At 38.1% G+C, this 21186-nt stretch overlaps 1 protein-coding gene across 6 annotated transcripts in view; it reads right to left on the bottom strand.

Annotated features, from left to right (window-relative positions):
- The window catches only part of LOC126336313 (E3 ubiquitin-protein ligase UBR5), a 322944-nt gene that overhangs the window by 135634 nt on the left and 166124 nt on the right, over nucleotides 1-21186 (bottom strand). For all 6 annotated transcript variants that reach the window (XM_049999857.1, XM_049999858.1, XM_049999854.1 and 3 more), the window contains exons 24-27: nucleotides 15897-16063; nucleotides 15633-15813; nucleotides 15040-15241; nucleotides 14579-14845 (exon numbers count right to left, since the gene is read on the bottom strand). In XM_049999857.1, coding sequence (XP_049855814.1) covers nucleotides 14579-14845; nucleotides 15040-15241; nucleotides 15633-15813; nucleotides 15897-16063 — 817 coding nt within the window. The remainder of the gene's footprint in view (nucleotides 1-14578; nucleotides 14846-15039; nucleotides 15242-15632; nucleotides 15814-15896; nucleotides 16064-21186) is intronic.

The following is a 21186-nucleotide window of genomic DNA, read 5'->3' as shown; positions in this document are numbered from 1 at the left end:
GCATTATGTAGTGTACCAGTGATGGATCAGTTAGCTGTGCAGTGTATGGTGTTAACTGTGTTCGTACAAGCGCTGCTAACACTGCCAGAAGTCTACAGTAATGAGGAATATTCAGATATGGTGTATATTTATGGTGCACCTATTGCAGACAGACATGTGGTGCACAGAAAACATGTGATAAAAACAGTTTCACTAGCTTTAGAGTTCTGGTTCTTTTTTGTAGTAGACAGTACTTCCCCCATTCACACTTACTACCATGCACCATACCACAGGCACAATCTAACTCGGCGTTTACCTGATTGCATGGTGTTTACCAAACTGTATCTCACTTTGCCTTCAACAGGGTCTCTTCCAAGTAGACATTTTTTGTGCGAGTGCGCACGTCAACATACTTTGCAAGAACAGGAAGAAATTATCGCAAGTGTTGAGGGAGTCCCAGTACGAGCATACAAAAAACGTCCCTGCATATGAATGTCCCACACACACTTGTATGGGGAAACATTACATGCGGAAAACCTATATCCATTTCACATACAGCATGTCCAAAATCTCCACGTTGGCGACAATGCCCAACAACTTCAATTCTGTCAGTGGGTGATTGAGAATAGTTATTTGCTTCCATACATACTATTCACTAACAAAGTCCAGTTTTCACGACATGGAATAAACAACACACACAATAATCATCAATGCTCATGGGAAAATACACACGCTTCAGTGGAAAGCAATTTACAAGTTCATTTGCCATAAATGTTTGGTGTGGCATGATTGGTAACCTTTTGATAGGTCCATTTATTATCCATCAATTGACGGGAGAGATGTAGCTGCATTTTTTGAAATTCATTTGTGGAACTATTGGCAGACGTTCCTTTAGCCAAGCAAACTGGAATGTACTTTCAACATGACAGTGCCCCTCCACATGTTACCTTATGTGTGAGAGACCATCTGAACCGTACCTACCCTAATTGCTGGATTGGCCATGGCGGTGCAATTAACCGGACTCCAAGGTCACTTGACCTTACACCTTTAGATTTCTGTTTATAGGGCTGGATGAAATCAGATGTGCACAAAGTGAAGGTAAAAATACATGAGATGAACTGCTTCATCACATGGACACTGTTGAATCAGGATGTATACATGGATAAGGAAGAAAAATTCCCGGATTTTCCCCAGATTTCCCGGTTAAAAATACACTTTCTCCCGGGTGAAAACACACTTTTTCCATGTTAAGTGATAGAATATTTTCCCTTATCAATCCTTTGAATGTTTAAGGTTTTATACACGGGCATAGAATTTCCCGGCACTTTAGAAAACGAAACTCAGAGAAAAAGATGCGTTTTGGAAATATCATGTGCAGCAACATGTACGTTGCGTATTTTCGTATTACGAAAGTTTACATTGGAATTCCACCAATCACTTTCCGAACCATTGAAATCGAGATTGCGATGCGTTTCTGTAAGCCAGTCATAGCTCAAGTCATGTGATCTCGGCAGCACACAATGACAGTGGATACTCAGGGCATAGGACGCGTGATGTAGTCAGTCAACCGCAACATCACTGTTACATAGCGCGAACTCAAACAGGGAGAGTTAATAATTTAAATTAATATACATAGTGTTGCTACAAGAAAAGAAAAACTTCCACATATAATATTGGTCTCAAAGGTTAATAATCTGCAACAGAAGCTATGATTTCACATATAATTTTGATCTTTTTTGCGCGTGTTACACTTTAAGAATCACACAAATGTGCCAGTAAAATTTTTAATAATGACAAATGTCTGATCTTGAGGGTTCGAAGTTCTTCTTAATGGCTTGTCATCAAAGAGCTGATTTTTAAATGAGAGTCAAACGCTCTGTCATTTAGGAAATTCATGGTACATTCTCGCACATAATTCAACTTACGTAAAAGGATATTTACTTTGAAAGTAACACTTTTTGAACCACCATTCGCAATATTTTCCCACGACCTGTTAGAAATAGGTTCATTTCAGCAGTTGCCAGAGCGCACATAACAGGTGTCACTGCGCTTGCACAACTACCATGACGCAGAAAGACTTAATGTACACACGTGTAAAACATTGAAAGATCATACATTACGTCACAAAAGAAACAAGACATCAGAGGATACTCCAAGAGCATCGGAATTTCGTGAACCATAACTAAAGTGTGCACATTTAAAGTGCATACTTAAAGTGCACATTCCTATGTCCAGACTGTCAATCAAGTAGACCTCGACCTGATATTAAGCTTTTCAGTGTGGTTTTCGGGATGTAAATTTTCTTGGAGCACCAGTACTGTATTATATCATGTTTGGTTCTTTATTATGACATAACACCATATGTGCTAGAAGATGAAAATTTGCGCTTTAAATACAGCGAACAGTTGAAACTAGCAAACATTTTGTTTCAAATACATTGACTACTTCTGCGGAAAAGGTTAATAAAAGTCAAATTTCTTTAGCAAACAGACAAAAACAACTTCATTGTTCTGCAAGGCGATTAATGCTTGACAGTCAGAAAGGTGGAAATAAAATAAAATCTGAAACTAATGACATATTTTAGCCTTTCGTAATTATGTGAATGTATTTTAATTCACATGATAGCTCCCGGCCACAGATGTTTCGTTTTCATTTGATGTGAGAGTAAACTAAGGCGAAACAGCAAAATCGCTGAATGTAAACACGGGTCACGTGAAGGCTATCCACTATAGCTCAGACTGCTCTGCGTAGAAAAATAAATAAATAAATAAATAAATAAAAATAAATTTAAAAATATGTTCATCTTGTAGTGCACATCTTTCTGAAAAGTCTTAAACATAAAACATACGTGTTCGAGAAAATGGAACACATGTTACTTGGTCTTAAGTGTGCCAAAGTGCAGTGCCACGCCTCTTCATAAAGCATTCTTCTATCGCACATCATTGTATTTCGCTTTGTGGAATTGAAACGTGTATATTTTGTACTGGATGCCATCAAACTATATTCAGGACAGTCGAAGTTGAAATGCCCTGTGGTGCCTCTCCTGCTCCCAGTCAGCTGGTTTGACAGCCTGCCCCTCTTTTTAAAAAAATCTCGCAATTAACAGCGGATGGGATTATTTGTAATCCTCTCCTGCTCCCAGTCAGCTGGTTTGACAGCCTGCCCCTCTTTTTAAAAAAATCTCGCAATTAACAGCGGATGGGATTATTTGTAATCAGGAAAACAAGAACTCTTCATAATATTTGCCCTCTTTATTGCATATCAGCTAAAAACTTGCTGTTTTGTGTGACATAAAATTAAACATAGGATATGTAAAACCAATAAAGAAAAGAGACAAGCAATAAATTACACATTTCTTCCGTCCTTAGCTCCTAGCATTTTTTCCCTCTCTAATCTTGCTACAGCTTTACGTGACATGCTTTTCTCTCTGAGAAAGAATTTATTACTTCATCAAAGCTCATCAAACAATTCACTACATGAAAAATCGAAATGTCGTTATCCAATACTAAAAAAGCTGTTAACACAAATATAATACCCAAGACTGGTGTGGTTTATCGATCTGCTTACATCTATTTTGTCACTGTCTGCTAGATAAAACAAAAGAGGCGTTTCTAATATTGGAGCAATTTTGTAAGACACACCAAATAAAAATAAACTAATGGCCATTTTTATAGCACGACAGAATATAATTCACAAAGTGCCAACATCAAATGCTTATTAGGCCTACTACAAGCAAAAATGTTAGGAAATAGTTTCACATTTCATTCAGGCCGGCTGGTGTGGCCAAGCAGTTCTAGGCGCTTCAGTCTGTAGCCGCGCGGCCGCTATGGTCGCAGGTTCAAATCCTGCCTCGGGGATGAATGTGTGTAATGTGCTTACGTTAGTTAAGTTTATGTAGTTCTAAGTTCTAGGGGACTGATGACCTCAGATGTTAAGTCCCATAATGCTCAGAGCCATTTGAACCATTTCATTCACACGCACCAGTTTCTCAAGCTTGAGATCGAAAAGTAGTATTAAGAAATTTTTATATAAATTTGGAATCTTCTTATTCTTCCATAACTTGTGTGATGTCCCCATTTCCTCTCCTTCCTCGTTCTAACAAACAATCTTGCCATCATCAATTCTGCAGCTATTCCTACCATTGTCAAAATTTGTTCGCTGATTAATTTAACTAACCCTGCCAGAATCACAGGTTTAATTATCCTGCAATTGTTTTCCGGTTAGGCGTTACTACATGTTCGTACCACACGTTTTCCGCGTTACTTCCAGAATAGAACTTAAGCAGCTGCTAGCTGGGGACTGCACAACTGGTCCTTACTAGTGTAGCGATCATTTGCAAACAAAATCAACCACATAATCAGACAGTGATTGGCAGTCATCCGTTCGGCTTTACTCTGCCCAGCTCATATAGCCCCGACACCTTTCGTCTGCGTACAGTTTATTTACAGATGCGACGAGGATTCTCCTGACAGAGACATCACTTACACTATGCATGCTTTCAAAAATCAACTTATGATTCATTCAGGAATTAAAATGTGTTCAAAACCCAACAGAGAAGCAGTTTCCAAATAATCAATAGACAAATGTGAGCTGCATGCTAGATGCTTTTGAGACAAGTTTCTTTTCCTTCCAGATTATGGATTTGGCGCCTCCTTTTCCCAATAGCATCTAGCTGCTTGCTGCGACTGCTTGCACAGCCAACAGCCACATTCCTGTAGCCAGAAACGAGAGAATCTGCTGCTCAAACATGACTCAGCTGCGCATGCGCATGAGCCCACTCGTAACTGCTAAAATGAATCTAATGTAAACAGTTCTAACTTCATGTTCATCAGAGGCAATTTGTTGTTATGAAGCATTGCACAGTCTTCGTAAAGCCTTTGACACATTTTGCTGTTAGCAGACACTTGCTTGAGCACTGTGTGTCGTCATTGTATATGGCGCATTTCCTTTGTAATTTAAGTTAATTTCGTTTTTTTTTTCCTCGTGTTTATGTTTTATTGTTGAAGTATTATTCTGCAGTAGTGGGATACAGTAATATCCTTTGTTGGTGTATCGGTTCTTACCAGTCAGAATTACAAAAATTTAACTGAAGACTAAAACAATGAAAAATTCCCGGAATCCTAAAATATTCGCAGATTTTTCCCGGATGAAAAAAATTCCCGGGTTTCTCCAGATCGTATACACCCTGTGAATTGATTAGGAACCAACCACAGGCAACTGAACAAGCAACACAACATGTTATTGCTAGAGCACAAAAGTGCATTGATGTTCATGGTGGGATATTTGAACCTGTTCTGTAAACTGTACATCATCAGTACGATAAGTCTTAAAGCCATTTGTAAAAGACGTGGTACACCTATCTCAACTGAATGCATGTAACATGCAAGGTGTAATGTGTTATGTACTAAATGCAAAGTAAATAAACATTATGTAAAAATATGTAACATAACTATTACTCTGTAACATTGTTTTCCAGAAAATCACGTTACAGTCCAACTGTATTGCAAATACGTTCACATTGTGCACATCAATTTCGCAGAATTAAAGTTCCTTTCAATATCCATACCTCCATAATACAGCATTTGTGTACCTATCTTTATACAACATTTTTTTGTTCAGAACTACTTATACTATCACTGTGTAAAATATTGACCTTTCCTCCACAAACATCCTCTGCCTGTGTGTGTGTGTGTGTGTGTGTGTGTGTGTGTGTGTGTGTGTGTGTGTGTGTCTTTGCATCAAAAGTTTAAAGGTGGCTTATCACGTCAAGGGGAATAACTTTTGCTAGAGACAAAATGCTCACTGAAGCTTTCCGGTGATACCATCCGTCGCCACCCTTTTACAATGTTTATGTCCCTGAGATCTGGCAGAGTGCAGACTGTCTGCAGCATGCATACATCTTATGTGCTGCCTATTACCCAGTCATCCATTCCATAGGAAAAAAGGTGGGCCCAGCACAATTAACGATCCCAATTCATTTCTAACACACCTTTCTCCACTTAGACAGAGAGTTATTCTTGAAGTTTTCTTGTAGAAATCGTGCTAATTTGGTGAATCTCCTCGTCCCAATGCCAGAAAATACAAAGGATGCCTAGCGGCTCCAGGAAGCACCAGAAAACATATTGTCTCTTCACAAAAAAGTTGTTCCCCTTGACATGATCTGTCATCTGCCTACAGCTCATTTTGTCGATTGCAGTGTACCATAGCACATGTTGCTAAATGCAATGTGAAAGACTTACGCTAATGAAATATCTTTGTGATTTAAAGAACAAATAGATAAAATTAACTGCGGCAAAGATAGATGCCAGACCAATATCAAACGGAAGAATTCTCCAGAAGTGAAGTCCATATACAAAGGAGGTAAGTTACAAAATCATCTTTCAATCTCTACTGAGAAGTAGCACATTTCATCACTGGTTCATTTACTAAGAAAAAAAGCACAGAGAGAGAGAGAGAGAGAGAGAGAGAGAGAGAGAGAGAGAGAGAGAGACTCGTCCAACACCAGCAGCAGACGCATGTCACTGAAGGTCGACAAGTACTCTTGTCACACTTTTAGATACAGCAATGTCATTCCGTGTCAAATCAACACACTGAATTCTCAGATTTTGATGAAACTAGGTGTACCTAGTGTCTCTTCATAATTATTAATAAAACAATAAAAAAATTCATAATGTAATTGGAAGTTTATGAAGCTTTAAATTTTCATATTTTTGTTAAAAATTGGTACAGCCTGGGGTACTAAATTGTCATTTTCTCCATACCTAGATGAGATACCAACCTGCAAAATGTGTCATTTTAAAGCTCTTTAGACGGTACGCAACATGACAATGTTTAAAAATTAAAGGTTTTTAAAATATTAAATAAATTTTAAAATTTAATTTTCTAAAAAATGGCATACTTTTAAAATTTGGAAAAACTTACAAAATTTCCTTGCTTATGCTCTTACACCTCTGTAAGTTTCATGTGTTGCGTGAAAAATGACTTGCATTGAGGTTCAAATCAAACAATGGAAAGTCCAGTTTGGAATGTAATGTAATGATATTACGAAAAGAAAAGTTGTTACACCCCATACAGCAGAGAAGCCGCTACTCCCCATATAGCGGAGTTGCCGAGTCACAGATAGGCTCAACAAAACAAAAAGAATGTCACAAATAAAGCTTTTGGCAAGCAAGGCCTTCGCCAACACACACACACACACACACCACTGCAGTCTCAGGCAAGATACTGCAGTCTCATGTCTACGTATGTGTCTCGTCTCTCATTGATGACGCCCTTACTGTCCAAAAGCTTCATCTTTAACATTCTTTTTGTTTTGTTGTGCCTATCTGCGGCTCAGCATCTCTGCTATATGGTAAGTAGCGGCTTTCCTTTTCATAATATTGTTGCGTAGAGGTTCTACACTCAGAAGTCACCAAACTAATTTCAAAAAATTTACTTACAACATTATTCTTATGAACAGCTGTGTCTATCAAAACTTCTTATAAATTGGAATTAAGTGTGAAGGCTTTGTTGGTTCTGACCATGTCATTTTCAGGTCAAGTGTATATTCAGCCTGTTGATGTCACTGGGTTATCTTACATACAACACCCCCCACACCAATCCAATTACCCTTTGGCTTCTCTGGGTACGCAAAAGAAGATAGACTTCATGGATGAAGAAATATCACATTTAGTTCATCATCACTTTCTTTTTCTTCTTCTTCTGTGTTCACCAAAATGTATGCAAGCCACCACATGTGATTGTATACTGTAGTTATTTATCCATTTATACCTGTCAATGAAAGTATTTCTTGGGGTTTGGTGTATGTTGTAATGAACTTTGAGCATATAAGAATATCTTGACAAAGATTTTTGTCGTATCTGAAACTACAAGAGTGAATGCATGAAACGTATAAGACCCTGGAGCAACGGTTTAGAAATGTGGCTGTCTCTATTTATTTGTCCCGAGTTACAAATTTAAAACATACTCCAGCAATGTCTTTTACTGTCCAGTTGAAAATCTGCCAAGGTGTAAGAATTTGATTGTCATGTGGCTGTTCCAAACTTTCTTGTGCCACCAAGACCCTGACTGTGCCACCAACTCCATCGCAGGGCCTTTTCCATCAGCTTTTGCTAAAAAATGCTATTCAGGCTCCATACCAAAATCAGCTTGATGAAAACATTGAATTAAAAGCTTTTCTTGTTTTTGTACTGAGCAGCAGCATTGTCAGAAAAGAAGTATATTTTTTGGGTTCAAAGTGCTCCCTCAAGAATTCAATGAGTTTTTTCTGGAAGCAGTAAACAACCACAGTGTTATGTTCGAGACAGTCTGAAATAACAACATAACTGTGATGCTGTGTTTCTGTTTCTCCTTTGTAGTACACAACAAATGGGTGAACAGTGGCTTGCTGACTTGTCCAACGATAGCTCTGGACCTCATCCTGCTTCAAAAATGAGTAGTTCTCAGAAAACCCAAAGCACACAGCGAACTATGAATCTTGTAGGCTTCCTCTAAAGTGTATCATTGAACTCTGTTGTTTTGCAACAAGTCATGACAGACCAACACGGAAAACTTATTGCATAATAAATTGATGAGCTCTGCAGTTGATTTTTGTAATGTTTCCAATTTACACCTGTCCACAGAAATCCACTGTCAAAAGATGATATTGTCTATCGAGTGTCTTCTGAAGTATGGTCTAGATTTCCCTATTTCCAAGGCATGAATTACAGTCTTCCAACTGACTATCTACTGATGGTGAATAGCACAGAACCTTTGCAAGACTATGTTTATATGTCTGTATTTATCCACTTGTTACCGAGTTCAAACTCACATTTTTCAATCGTAAGTTTCTAATTTTCGTGAATGGCACATAAGCACATTGTGTGTGTACCACAGGAGCCTGCTAGAATAGTTTTTAAACCTCATCTCCATGTATTTTGGGGCACTGAACTCCTGCTTTGTCAGCCTTACATTCCATGATTCAAGAAGGCATGTTAAAATCATGATGCTATTTTTACTGCTGCTTAAATTTGTGAAGTTGGCCATCAGATTGTTTAAAACTGCATTTCCTGAGCCCCCCCCCCCCCCCCCCCCCCGTGAAACTTTCAGAAGGCTGTGTTGACAAGGAGATTCCTTTTTATAATATTTCTTAAATGCTATCTTTTTCTTATTTACAGGAGACTCTCCTAACTTCTGAACACATGTGTTAAGGGACAGCAAAACCTGCACCTAAAAAGTAAAAATGGGATCTTGATTGGAGTATGACCTCATACTGTGGTCAGTTTCTACTGCAGCCTTCTACTCTTTCCGAATTATACCTAACTCTGTTTTACAGCTGTCACACATTTTGGCAATTCAGGAACAAAAAATGAGCACATCCATTCTGAAACAGCTCTCAGTCCTTTTGTTAGGCAACTATGGTTCACTGTTCCCAAAAGAGTGAAGCAATGTGAAATTACACACATCACTGTTCTCCATCTTGTTATCTTAATGTCTTAAATCAGCAACATGATTCTATGCCATAAACTCGTAGTCCCCGTGAAAAATTTATAAGACTAATGCTAAAAATTACCTGAATTTACATTTCTTCCTAGCAAGGCTTACCTCGATTGTCGTTCTTGACACAATTTGCATTGCAGGTGCTGGTGTAGTTAACTTAGGCTGTTGCACAGAGGGGAGATGTAAGACAGGAAATACCGACATTATCCACGATCAGCATTGACAACACAACTTGCAACATTTATCTTCACTGCACAATTATGGTACAACAAATGTTAGGTTGCTGCCTTTTGCAGCAATGGTAAAGCATGACAGTATTCCAGACCGAGCCAATATGTGACGAAAATCATGTAGGGGCCCAGCCGTACATTAATTTTACTTCTTCAAATGAGGTGATTTCCGACACCATGCTGATCTTTGACAATATGATTTCTTTGCTCTTTCTTGCTGCATTGCAACGAATTACCACTAATTTTCATTTCTGTGAAACAATTATTTTAAGCACATTGTTGCATTTGCTGTGTTATATGACTTATTTTGCGTCGAACGTTTATCTAGGTAAATACCTAAGACACAGTTTCACTGTTGAAAGTTTATGCAATATCATCAAGTGAAAACTTTCTATTGTTGCAACTGGTGGAAAAGTAGTACAATTGCAGTTATCAATGAGATCAGTAGCCTACAGCATCGAGACAATTGCTATACCAGTTTTTCATGAAAAGTTATTTCATAACAATGATTTTTACAAAAATGTGTACTGTGTGGCACAATTTTGGACAATGGTGAGAATGTATAAAATGAAGAAAGGTGCTAAAGTGTGGTGTAATTATGATCTGGAACTTTTAGATAGATCTGTTCATGATATTGACTGAGGCAAATTATTGTATACAGAAAATTGAGTGATTTCTATTGAATAATTACGTCAACGCCTTTGCGATCCCACTGTTTTTACGCATGGCATTCTGCCTACCTTCTCTCTCTGCTGCGGAAAACCTCCTTTTATACCTAGTTGGATAAAAATTACTGGGTGTTTACTGCACAATGTGTGTCTTTGCATGCTATCATTTTCAAAAACCCTCTTTTCAGTATTTTGAACCATTTATGAAATATGGTGATTTTTATGATCACGTTTTCCTGACACCCCTTCGCTGACTGTCTACTGGATATAAAAACCAAAATCTTGAGGGTGTAGTGGGCTATCATTCTGCTCTCAATTTTAAATAAAAATTTGATATCTTGTCCAGATTTTATTCTCTGCATAGTGTTATCTAAAATCAACCATCCACAAAATCTATCCAATCTGATTTTATCTCTGCAAACCCTTCAAAATTTTGTACAACACTTTACTCAGTTTTATGCTGCACAATAACTGTGAGGAATAACAAAAAAAGATTTAGTCCTTTATGAAGCAAAGATATCAAATTGGAATATGTGCAAAAATCTGATTTTTTTGGCAAATAGTTCCCATAAAATTGAACAATAAGTGTTTCATAGTGCCCGGGACACCATTCTCAGCACAGTCAAGCTGTACAACAAAAGCAGCACTCAGCATGGAATGAAGAGAGTATAACTGTAGCAGTATTCATTATCACAATCCATATCACGTTTTCCTAATGATGGACTTCCTTAATATGCGTTGAAAGTTACTAAAGTGAAATAGAAAGAATGTAATTTTAATTTTTAAAAAAGTCCATTTTTGGCCAAATTCATCCATATACTTTGAAATATTGGACAGAGATATAAAAAACATGTAATAAAGGTACACATAAACAACTCACAACATTCTGCAGTGACACTGTGAGCTACCATTCACACAGACTGCCACAAATTTTATGATATAGTTGCGCAGTTAGCAATATCTGTCTCATTTAATGTGATTCGGGCATGTGTTAATTTAGTAGATTTACTCCTCATTTGACCTGATCCCATGGTGATCACAAAATGGAACTTCAGATGTGTAAGAATATAGGGCAAGGAAATTCTGTGATTTTTCAAAATTTTAAAAATATGTCATCCTTTTGGAAAATTAAAATTCATTAACTTTTTTAAATCTATTTTTAAACCCCCATCATGTTGCATACCACTTGAAAGTCCCTCTAAAGACATTTTCCAGATATGTATCTCATATTGTAACTGATGGAATGGCAATTAATTACTCCAGAGCGTAGAAATATTCAACAAAAATTTGAAAATGCAAGGCTTAATAAATTTTTACGTAAATCACAATAAAAATTAAGGTTTTCATTCATAATTATATAGGAATACTAGATATACCAAGTTTCATCAAAATTTATGAGGTCAAGGTAAATTTTCGTTCAAAACTTTGTAGATTTGTCACAGAATGCGTGTGTGTGTGTGTGTGTGTGTGTGGAAGTAAGTAAGTAAGTAATCCCAAAGACATCTTCCTTTATTCACATTAATTGTGTGTGTCATTGGTCTGAAGGAACGTAACATCCAAAACCAGTCACAATCAGTTATATCATTTGGCAACTGTTACTGAAATAAATAATTAGTACCAAAACAGTTTTTAGTGGGTGTATTTTCATGAGAGATCTGCACTGCAAACAACACATACTGGAGAACTCCGTAACAGCCAGTTGGGAACTTTTACACCATTCTTATGCATATGTGGGAAGTTTTTTTCATTTTTTTCTGGAATGTATTTAAAAAATAGAAAAGTAACAAATGTGCTAATGATTTAGACAAGGATCTAATAAGAATGTTTCAAAAAACGTTTGTTACATATGGAAGTTATGGATCCATCCATCCCTCAATTATGTGCACCAAGTAAGTTACATAAAGAGGGAGAGAATAAATGTCCTATTGTCAATATTATTAACTGTCCTTGATACCTCTTTGCCAAGGAGCTAAACTAGAACATTAGAAATCCTATTTATTTTCATGATCTATTTTGGTTCCTTATTTGGCATTATCTAAATTAAATTCTAAGCTTTCCAACTATACAGCAGAATAGCAAAGTTTGGGAATATTTGAATACTATCTCTATTTATACAGAAAACTGCATCTACTTTCACACACAGAACCTCTCAAGACAGCAGAAGATAGATACTATGATGATCAGTCCTATTTTCCTTTTGAAGTGTTTGCTGCTGGAATGACAAGAAGGAAAAAAAGGAGGATGGCTCAAGTTCAACAGCTTTCAGGGTATTAGAGAAAGGTAGTCCTATTGGAGTTTGCAGTGCACTCTTAAATATATATATATATATATATATATATATATATATATATATATATATATATATATATATATAGAGAGAGAGAGAGAGAGAGAGAGAGAGAGAGAGAGAGAGAGAGCTTCTTGTAAACCATACACTGACATCCTGCTAATTCTCCAGTCGATCTGGCTCAATACAGAAACATGATGGAAAAACAGCACACAGAGGTTGGTACCTACAAGTGTCCTGTAAGTAGCTTCCTTCACTGAGGAGTTGCGCTGTGATCCTCTGAACTTCAGTTTGGGTCTTGCCACTGTATGACATTCATGGCCTTTCTTTCAGGAGGTAAATGAAACAGGTATGATTTGTTGACTTGCGGGCATTATTTTAGATCTGATAATTTTTAAAGACCATCACCAGATATTGTAAAAGGGCTGATTTTCCTGAATATCACAACAGAACAAATCTCCATAAATTACAGGTCTGTGCTCAAACCATTTTAAGAGAGTTGATGACAAAAGACAAGAAATTAATACCTGAATTGCTTTTACTATGATTTCGGCCTCAGGTCACAGACATGGTGGCATTACCAGTTTTAAATTATTACCAAGCCATGTGTTTCCTAAGTCTGTGTATTATATGCCACATGAAACAGTACAATTGAAAGACTCCAAATTTCACATGAGAAGGTGTAGATTATGGAAGGAACCAGTTCGGGATTTGCAAATCAATTGTTAGTCACTAGATTCAGAAAAGTAATTCTAATGCACTCTGATTAAAAAATAAATATATAAAGAAGCCAGAGCATGAAGGTATTACTGGAATGGTATGGAAATTGGTGGATTTGATATGCAGACAAATTATGATTAATATTTCCGAAAAACTGGAGGATTAGTTTAAGAGAAAGAGCTAAACAAACTTGAGTAGGCCAGTCATGTGTTGGTCCACCTCTGGACAGTATGCACGCTGTTATTCGGGTTGGCATTGATTGATGGAGTTGCTGGATGTTCTCCTGAGGGATCTGACGACAAATTCTGTCCAATTGGTACCTGTCATTGAGGCTCAGTTGAAAACTGGACTCTCACTGAAGAAACTTCTACTCCTGCCAATAAGATTCCAGGTCAAGGACATGTCTTGATATGTCCTGGACAGCATTGGGCTACCAAACCAACTGTCACCTGCCATATGGCCTGATAACCAGGAGGGATGGGCATGGGTGCCATTGCTTTTCATAGGAAGATCCCTATGCCTGCCGTCAGGAGCATCCTTACATCACAGCTGCATGTCAACAATGTTCCACGCCTCATTTTGTTGCCCTTTCTGGGCTTATAATTCAGCAAGATAATGCCTGCCCACACGTGGTAGGAGTTTCTACTGCTTGTCTTCGTGCTTGCCGGAGGCTACCTTAACCAGCAAGATTGCCGGATCTTTCCCCAAATGAGAATGCTGGGAGTGCTATGGGCAGGGCCCTCCAACTATCTCGAGATTTGAATGTGTAATGCGCCAACTGTACAGAATGTGGCACAATACTCCTGAGAAGGATTTCCAAAAACTCTATCAATCAATGCCAAACCTAAAAACAGTTTGCATAAGGGCCAGAGGTGGACCGACAAATGACGGATCAGTTCAATTTTTGAACACTATCTCTTGAATAAATCGTCCATTTTTTCTGAAACTGTAATCTTTGTTTGCCTGTACACGAACAACACACCTACTGCTTACTGTCCCACTAAGATACTTACTTCATGGTGTACCTTGTCCAACGTATTCCTCTCTCCTCCCTGAGGAAGGAACTAATAGTTCCGAAAACTAAGATAGTGTTGTGTATTTTATTATTTTCATTTAGTATTAATATTCACCCCCAGAAGGTCAGCACTGGCCAATTCCTCTATCTCATAATTTTATAAATTTAAATTCAGCAACAAACAAGCAAACATGTAGTGTACCTGTGTCAGAACCAGCTGTAGCACCAGTCTGTACGCTCCTCTGTGCTGAAGCAGCATCTTGATTACTATGATTATCATCTGAATCAGATTCAGTCTCAGCTAATAAATCTAGCTCATTGTCAGATTCCCCATCTCCTTGATTATCTGCTCCAACTAGATCTGATACCTCACTCTCCATAGGCTCTCCTGGAACTGGCACCCCGACAGGTCTGTCACCTGCATCTTCTTGTTCGCTTCCTTCTCCATCACCATCTTCAGCTACGAGGCCTGGGGGAAAAAAAAAAAAAAATCTCCTACATTTTCTGAACTAGCCATGGTATGAAATGAGAAGGCATGAGTGAGTAGTTGGATACTGGATCAATTTATTGAATAACATACGATGACTGCTGAAGGCGTATGAGTTTTGCTAACTGTGGTGTGAACAACGCTCTACAACAAAGCATTAATAAAGTTAGACTAACCTTCAACTGTGTCTGTGTCATCCATAAGCTCTATGCCTCCAACAGTGCGTACTCTGGGAGAATTGGACACCAGACCCATTGGTCTGGCCGTTTCTCCAGCTCTAGTTGTACCCGACATATTTGATGACAGTGTTCTGCCTGGCCCTGCGATAAATCCTGTGTGGGGTGCTAGAGGTTCCACCGAAAACAGCTCTTCAGAAACCTGTATGATGAATTTATAATACAGTAGAGTGTTACATATAGAAAGATATTCTGAACTGAACTGCTTTGGGAAATTACTCTACAAAGAGATTCACTTTAATTTATCACAAAATTGATTTCTTATTTATATTGATAACTCAAACCACATGCCACTATTATGAATGTTTGTTTCTCCGCTGACGCCTAAATAGTTAAATAAAGTAATAATAAAATAAAGATTCAAACAAATTCTTGAACAAACTGTTTGCATAAAATATTCCGCATTTTCACAATATTGTTAAAATGAGCACACATGAGAGTTAATATCTATGAAGTATGTAACCAGTGATACATCACATTGATTGAAAGGCAGAGTGAAAATCATAATGAAAGTGAAAGCAATGAGAACATACCCCATTAATAACTTCTACTGTAGAGCTAAGCAGGCTGAATGGTGCTGTTGGCCTTGCAACACCATGACGAACTGGAGCAATTAAAGAATCAGCTGTTTCACAAAGTTCCTCCACTGACAATTTAATCAATGCTTGGAACACACGTTTGCATTTCATGAGAGGTTGTGACATGCTGTTCAGGCTGGAAAATGAAAACAATGTTACAGCTTTACAATTACTATGTGTGTCTTAACAATGAAATTTAATAAATGAACTATATCGAACCTCCTTCGTTTTGCTGTGTTAGGAGCCATTTCTATGCTGAAGATTACAAATATTCGTGCAACAGAGCGTACAAATCTACGTGCCACTGTCTTTGCATCTTCCTGTCGCCCTGGTATACATTCATTCTGCAGTTCACGTATAAGAGTCGTCAATAATGTATCCAGCATCTGAAAGAAAAGAAATGAGTGAGGAAAACAGAAGCTGAAGCACACTATAATGCAAACATGATAAATTTACCTCGTGCTCTTTTCTATTAAATACTTCAGCAGCAAAGACCTGTAATAAATACTGTCACTAAACACCCTCACCACTTTTAATGCTTCAATTTTGTGAGAGACGTTCAAAAGAAAAGGTACAAAAGAACACTGTGGTTATAACTGAAGCCTTTATTCTTTTTTTTTTTTCTTTTTTCTTTTTTTTCTTTTAAAGTAATCACTAGAGGCCTAAGCACAACTATCCGGGTGTTTCACGAGCCTAACAATTCCCTGTTCCCAGTATTCCCAAGGCCGTGAGAGCAGCCAGCCCTCCACTGTGTCCTTAAATTTGTTGTCCAATTTGAATCACTTCCCTCCGAGAGTGTGACTGCTGTAGGGTGGACGCCCAACCTTCTCCAACTTGAACTTGGCCATTACACTTTATGTGACCATGGAGACATGTGGACACATGTTATCGTACAAGAGAATCACTCCCTCCTTGAACAGCCTACACTGTTTACTCTTGATAGACTTGTGTAGGCTACAGAGTGTCTCACAGTACGTCCCTGTTAAATGTTTTTCCATGTTCAAGGAAATCAACGAGTATTGTTGCAATTGAAGATCGCAAATGACAGTGAGCATCATCTTGTTTGCTGATGCTTTTACACTGGCCCTCACCATCACTGCCACCATTCGCATTGTCAAATGTCGATCTCTTCTCACCATATTGTTCACCCTGTCAATGAGTTTGGTTGTGATTACTGTGTTTGCCTGGCCTGGTCTTGGTTTCGGTTCATCAGTCGAACCCTCCTGGCCTAAACGAAAATGTGCACTCCACTTTGTCATTGGACACACAGTCTCCTCCACATTCAGCCACCATCTGGCAATGAATATCAGCCCGTTTAATCCCCCCCACAGTCAGAAACCTGATAACATGTTGCCATTCCTCAGTTATCTAATTTTGCAATGTGAATACCATGATATGCTCTCACGCACTGTCGCATCAAAGGGAGAGAACGCACAAATGGCTGCTTCTCTCCTGCATAACGAGTCCACACGTGAACACAACCACGCCGAACACTACAACTGCACCCCTAAATTTCTCACTATGTAATCCAAAAGTGGCACATGCAAATTCAAACCAGTTTGGTCGTTACAATGTACTGTATCTTTTCATTTGAACACTCTATATAGGTATTAACTCAAGACTTTAGTAAAGAGACCGATCCATTTAGATTTGTAAACTGAAAGCAACAAGCAATGAACTATATACGCACAAAAGATGGATTTCGGGTCCATCTACTTTTCCCAAAACTAATAAACAACAAAGTTGTTTCCAGCACAAATTTACACAAAACATTTTTATGTAATAAACTGAAGCAAGCAGTGCACAGGAGACAAAACACACATTTTGGACATTCATGGAGCCGCTACTGACACACAAACTCTCAGGAAGAGAACCAAATATACAACAGCACTTTCACTATATTTTCACATTATCAAAATAATACATTTATGACTAGCCAACATCATAAACTGAACTTAATTTCAGTGGGGGGATGGGGGGGGGGGGTTAATCTCCAATTTTTAATTAATACCATTTTCACAAATAGAGCGTCTCAAACATTGGATTATTGTTGACATTTCTGTATAAACTTGCCACAGTAACAATTCAGATAGTGAAGGGTGACAAAAATTTAATAGTCATGGGTGACTGGAATTCGGTGGTAAGAAAAGGGAGAGAAGGTAACATAGTAGGTGAATATGGACTCTGAGTAAGAAATGAAAGAGGAAGCCGCCTGGTAGAATTTTGCACAGAGCACAACTTAATCATAGCTAACACTTGGTTCAAGAATCATAAAAGAAGGCTGTGTACATGGAAGAAGCCTGGAGATACTGACAGGTTTCAGATAGATTATATAATGATAAGACAGAGATTTAGGAACCAAGTTTTAAATTGTAAGACATTTCCAGGGACAGATGTGGACTCTGACCACAATCTATTGGTTATGACCTGTAGATTAAAACTGAAGAAACTGCAAAAAGGTGGGAATTTAAGGAGATGGGACCTGGATAAACTAAAAGAACCAGAGGTTGTACAGAGTTTCAGGGAGAGCATAAGGGAGCAACTGACAGGAATGGGGGAAAGAAATACAGTTGAAGAAGAATGGGTAGCTCTGAGGGATGAAGTACTGAAGGCAGCAGAGGATCAAGTAGGTAAAAAGACAAGGGCTAGTAGAAATCCTTGGGTAACAGAAGAAATATTTAATTTAATTGATGAAAGGAGAAAATATAAAAATGCAGTAAATGAAGCAGGCAAAAAGGAATACAAACGTCTCAAAAATGAGATCGACAGGAAGTTCAAAATGGCTAAGCAGGGATGGCTAGAAGACAAATGTAAGGATGTAGAGGCTTATCTCACTAGGGGTAAGGTAGGTACTGCCTACAGGAAAATTAAAGAGACCTTTGGAGATAAGAGAACCACTTGTATGAACATCAAGGGCTCAGATGGAAACCCACTTCTAAGCAAAGAAGGGAAAGCAGAAAGGTGGAAGAAGTATATAGAGGGTCTATACAAGGGCGATGTACTAGAGGACAATATTGTGGAAATGGAAGAGGATCTAGGTGAAGATGAAATGGGAGATATGATACTGCATGAAGAGTTTGACAGAGTACTGAAAGACCTGAGTCGAAACAAGGCCCCCGGAGTAGACAACATTCCAATGGAACTACTGACCGCCTTCGGAGAGCCAGTCCTGACAAAACTCTACCATCTGGTGAGCAAGATGTATGAGACAAGCGAAATACCCTCAGACTTCAAAAAGAATATAATAATTCCAATCCCAAAGAAAGCAGGTGTTGACAGATGTGAAAATTACCGAACTATCAGTTTAATAAGTCACAGCTGCAAAATACTAACGCGAATTCTTTACAGACGAACGAAAAAACTAGTAGAAGCCGACCTCGGGGAAAATCAATTTGGATTCCGTAGAAATGTTGGAACACGTGAGGCAATACTGACCCTACGACTTATCTTAAAAGCTAGATTAAGAAAGGGCAAACCTACGTTTCTAGCATTTGTAGACTTAGAGAAACCTTTTGACAATGATAATTGGAATACGCTCTTTCAAATTCTGAAGGTAGCAGGGGTAAAATACAGGGAGCGAAAAGCTATTTACAATTTGTACAGAAACTAGATAGCAGTCATAAGAGTCTAGGGACATGAAAGGGAAGCAGTGGTTGGGAAGGAAGTGACAGGAATGTAGCCTCTCCCCGATGTTATTCAATCTGTATATTGAGCAAGCAGTGAAGGAAACAAAAGAAAAATTCGGATTAGGTATTAAAATCCATGGAGAAGAAAACAAAATGTTGAGGTTCGCCGATGACATCGTAATTCTGTCAGAGACAGCAAAGGACTTGGAACAGCAGTTGAACGGAATGGATAGTGTCTTGAAAGGAGGATATAAGATGAACATCAACAAAAGCAAAACGAGGATAATGGAATGTAGTCGAATTAAGTCGGGTGATGCTGAGGGAATTAGATTAGGAAATGAGACACTTAAAGTAGTAAAGGAGTTTTGCTATTTGGGGAGCAAAATAACTGATGATGGTCAAAGTAGAGAGGATATAAAATGTAGACTGGCAATGGCAAGGAAAGCACTTCTGAAGAAGAGAATTTTGTTAATATCGAGTATAGATTTAAGTGTCAGGAAGTCAATTCTGAAAGTATTGTATTGAGTGTAGCCATGTATGGAAGTGTACCATGGACAATACATAGTTTGGACAAGAAGAGAATAGAAGCATTCGAAATGTGGTGCTACAGAAGAATGCTGAAGATTAGATGGGTAGATCACATATCTAATGAGGAAGTATTGAACAGGATTGGGGAGAAGAGAAGTTTGTGGCACAACTTGACCAGAAGAAGGGATCGGTTGGTAGGAATGTTCTGAGGCATCAAGGGATCACCAATTTAGTATTGGAGGGCAGCGTGGAGGGTAAAAATCGTAGAGGGAGACCAAGAGATGGCTACACTAAGCAGATTCAGAAGGATGTAGGTTGCAGTAGGTACTGGGAGATGAAGAAGCTTGCACGAGATAGAGTAGCATGGAGAGCTGCATAAAACCAGTCTCAGGACTGAAGACCACAACAACAACAAAGTCACAATTCATGGCTTTGCTTATTCTGTCCATCATATTTATTACAAAATTGAAACTTCACTGCTGCGGTTGCTCTGTAGTTCACAACCAACAGTAACCTGTGGCTTCGCAATTAAATTATTTTCTGCTGTTTCCCTAATCAAGCAGTTTACAATTTCCTTACCTATAATACTCATTGTTACTTTTATACCAAGCTAGAATGTAAACTGGCTCAGACAGCCATCCAGGGATGACACTTATATTTCTTACTCCACTTCCAGCAAATGGCATCAAGGTTCCTTCAATAAGGCCAGTTGATTTCCCTTCACATTATTGATCTACTGAGCATATGGGTCATTCCACATCAAAGGGACTACTATTAAACGGTGACCCCACTCGAGCATCTCCCGATCTAATGAAATTTAATGTGAAGGTTCTATATCGTCTTTGATGGTTATAAACCAAATTTCAGTTCATTATCATCAGTGGTTGACTTTTTGGAGGCTATCAGAGAGAGGCTACTCATCTTTGCATCACATACCAAGATAAAAAAGTGCCAAATTTGCAAGGCTTTTTTAAAAGTTCTAGCAAGCATTTGGTCATTTGCTTTAAAATACATAACAACTTTTTATGCTGAATCACACCATGGCAAAAATTTGGAATTTAATCTTACCTAAATATAGATACTAGCCTCTAAATTGGCAAAAAAATTTGGTGCGCTATTCTGAGAACCAAGTTTTGACCGACCAAGGCTACTTTTCCTATGAACTAATCACACCAAAACTTCAGAGCCTTTTTTTTTTTTGTCACAGCTGGAAAGAATATGTTTTATGCTTTCAAAGCTATATTGTTTAATTTCTGGATCTTGCATACTGATGCGTAAGAATAGCCATCAAAAGTAGAGAACATGGATTATTGATAAACACAAAAAATTAATAAACTTCATCATAAAAATCTAAA

Source organism: Schistocerca gregaria, chromosome 2 (genome assembly GCF_023897955.1).
Source record: "Schistocerca gregaria isolate iqSchGreg1 chromosome 2, iqSchGreg1.2, whole genome shotgun sequence".
In the NCBI taxonomy this organism is placed as follows: domain Eukaryota; kingdom Metazoa; phylum Arthropoda; class Insecta; order Orthoptera; family Acrididae; genus Schistocerca; species Schistocerca gregaria.
This window is presented reverse-complemented; position numbering and strand designations above follow the sequence as displayed.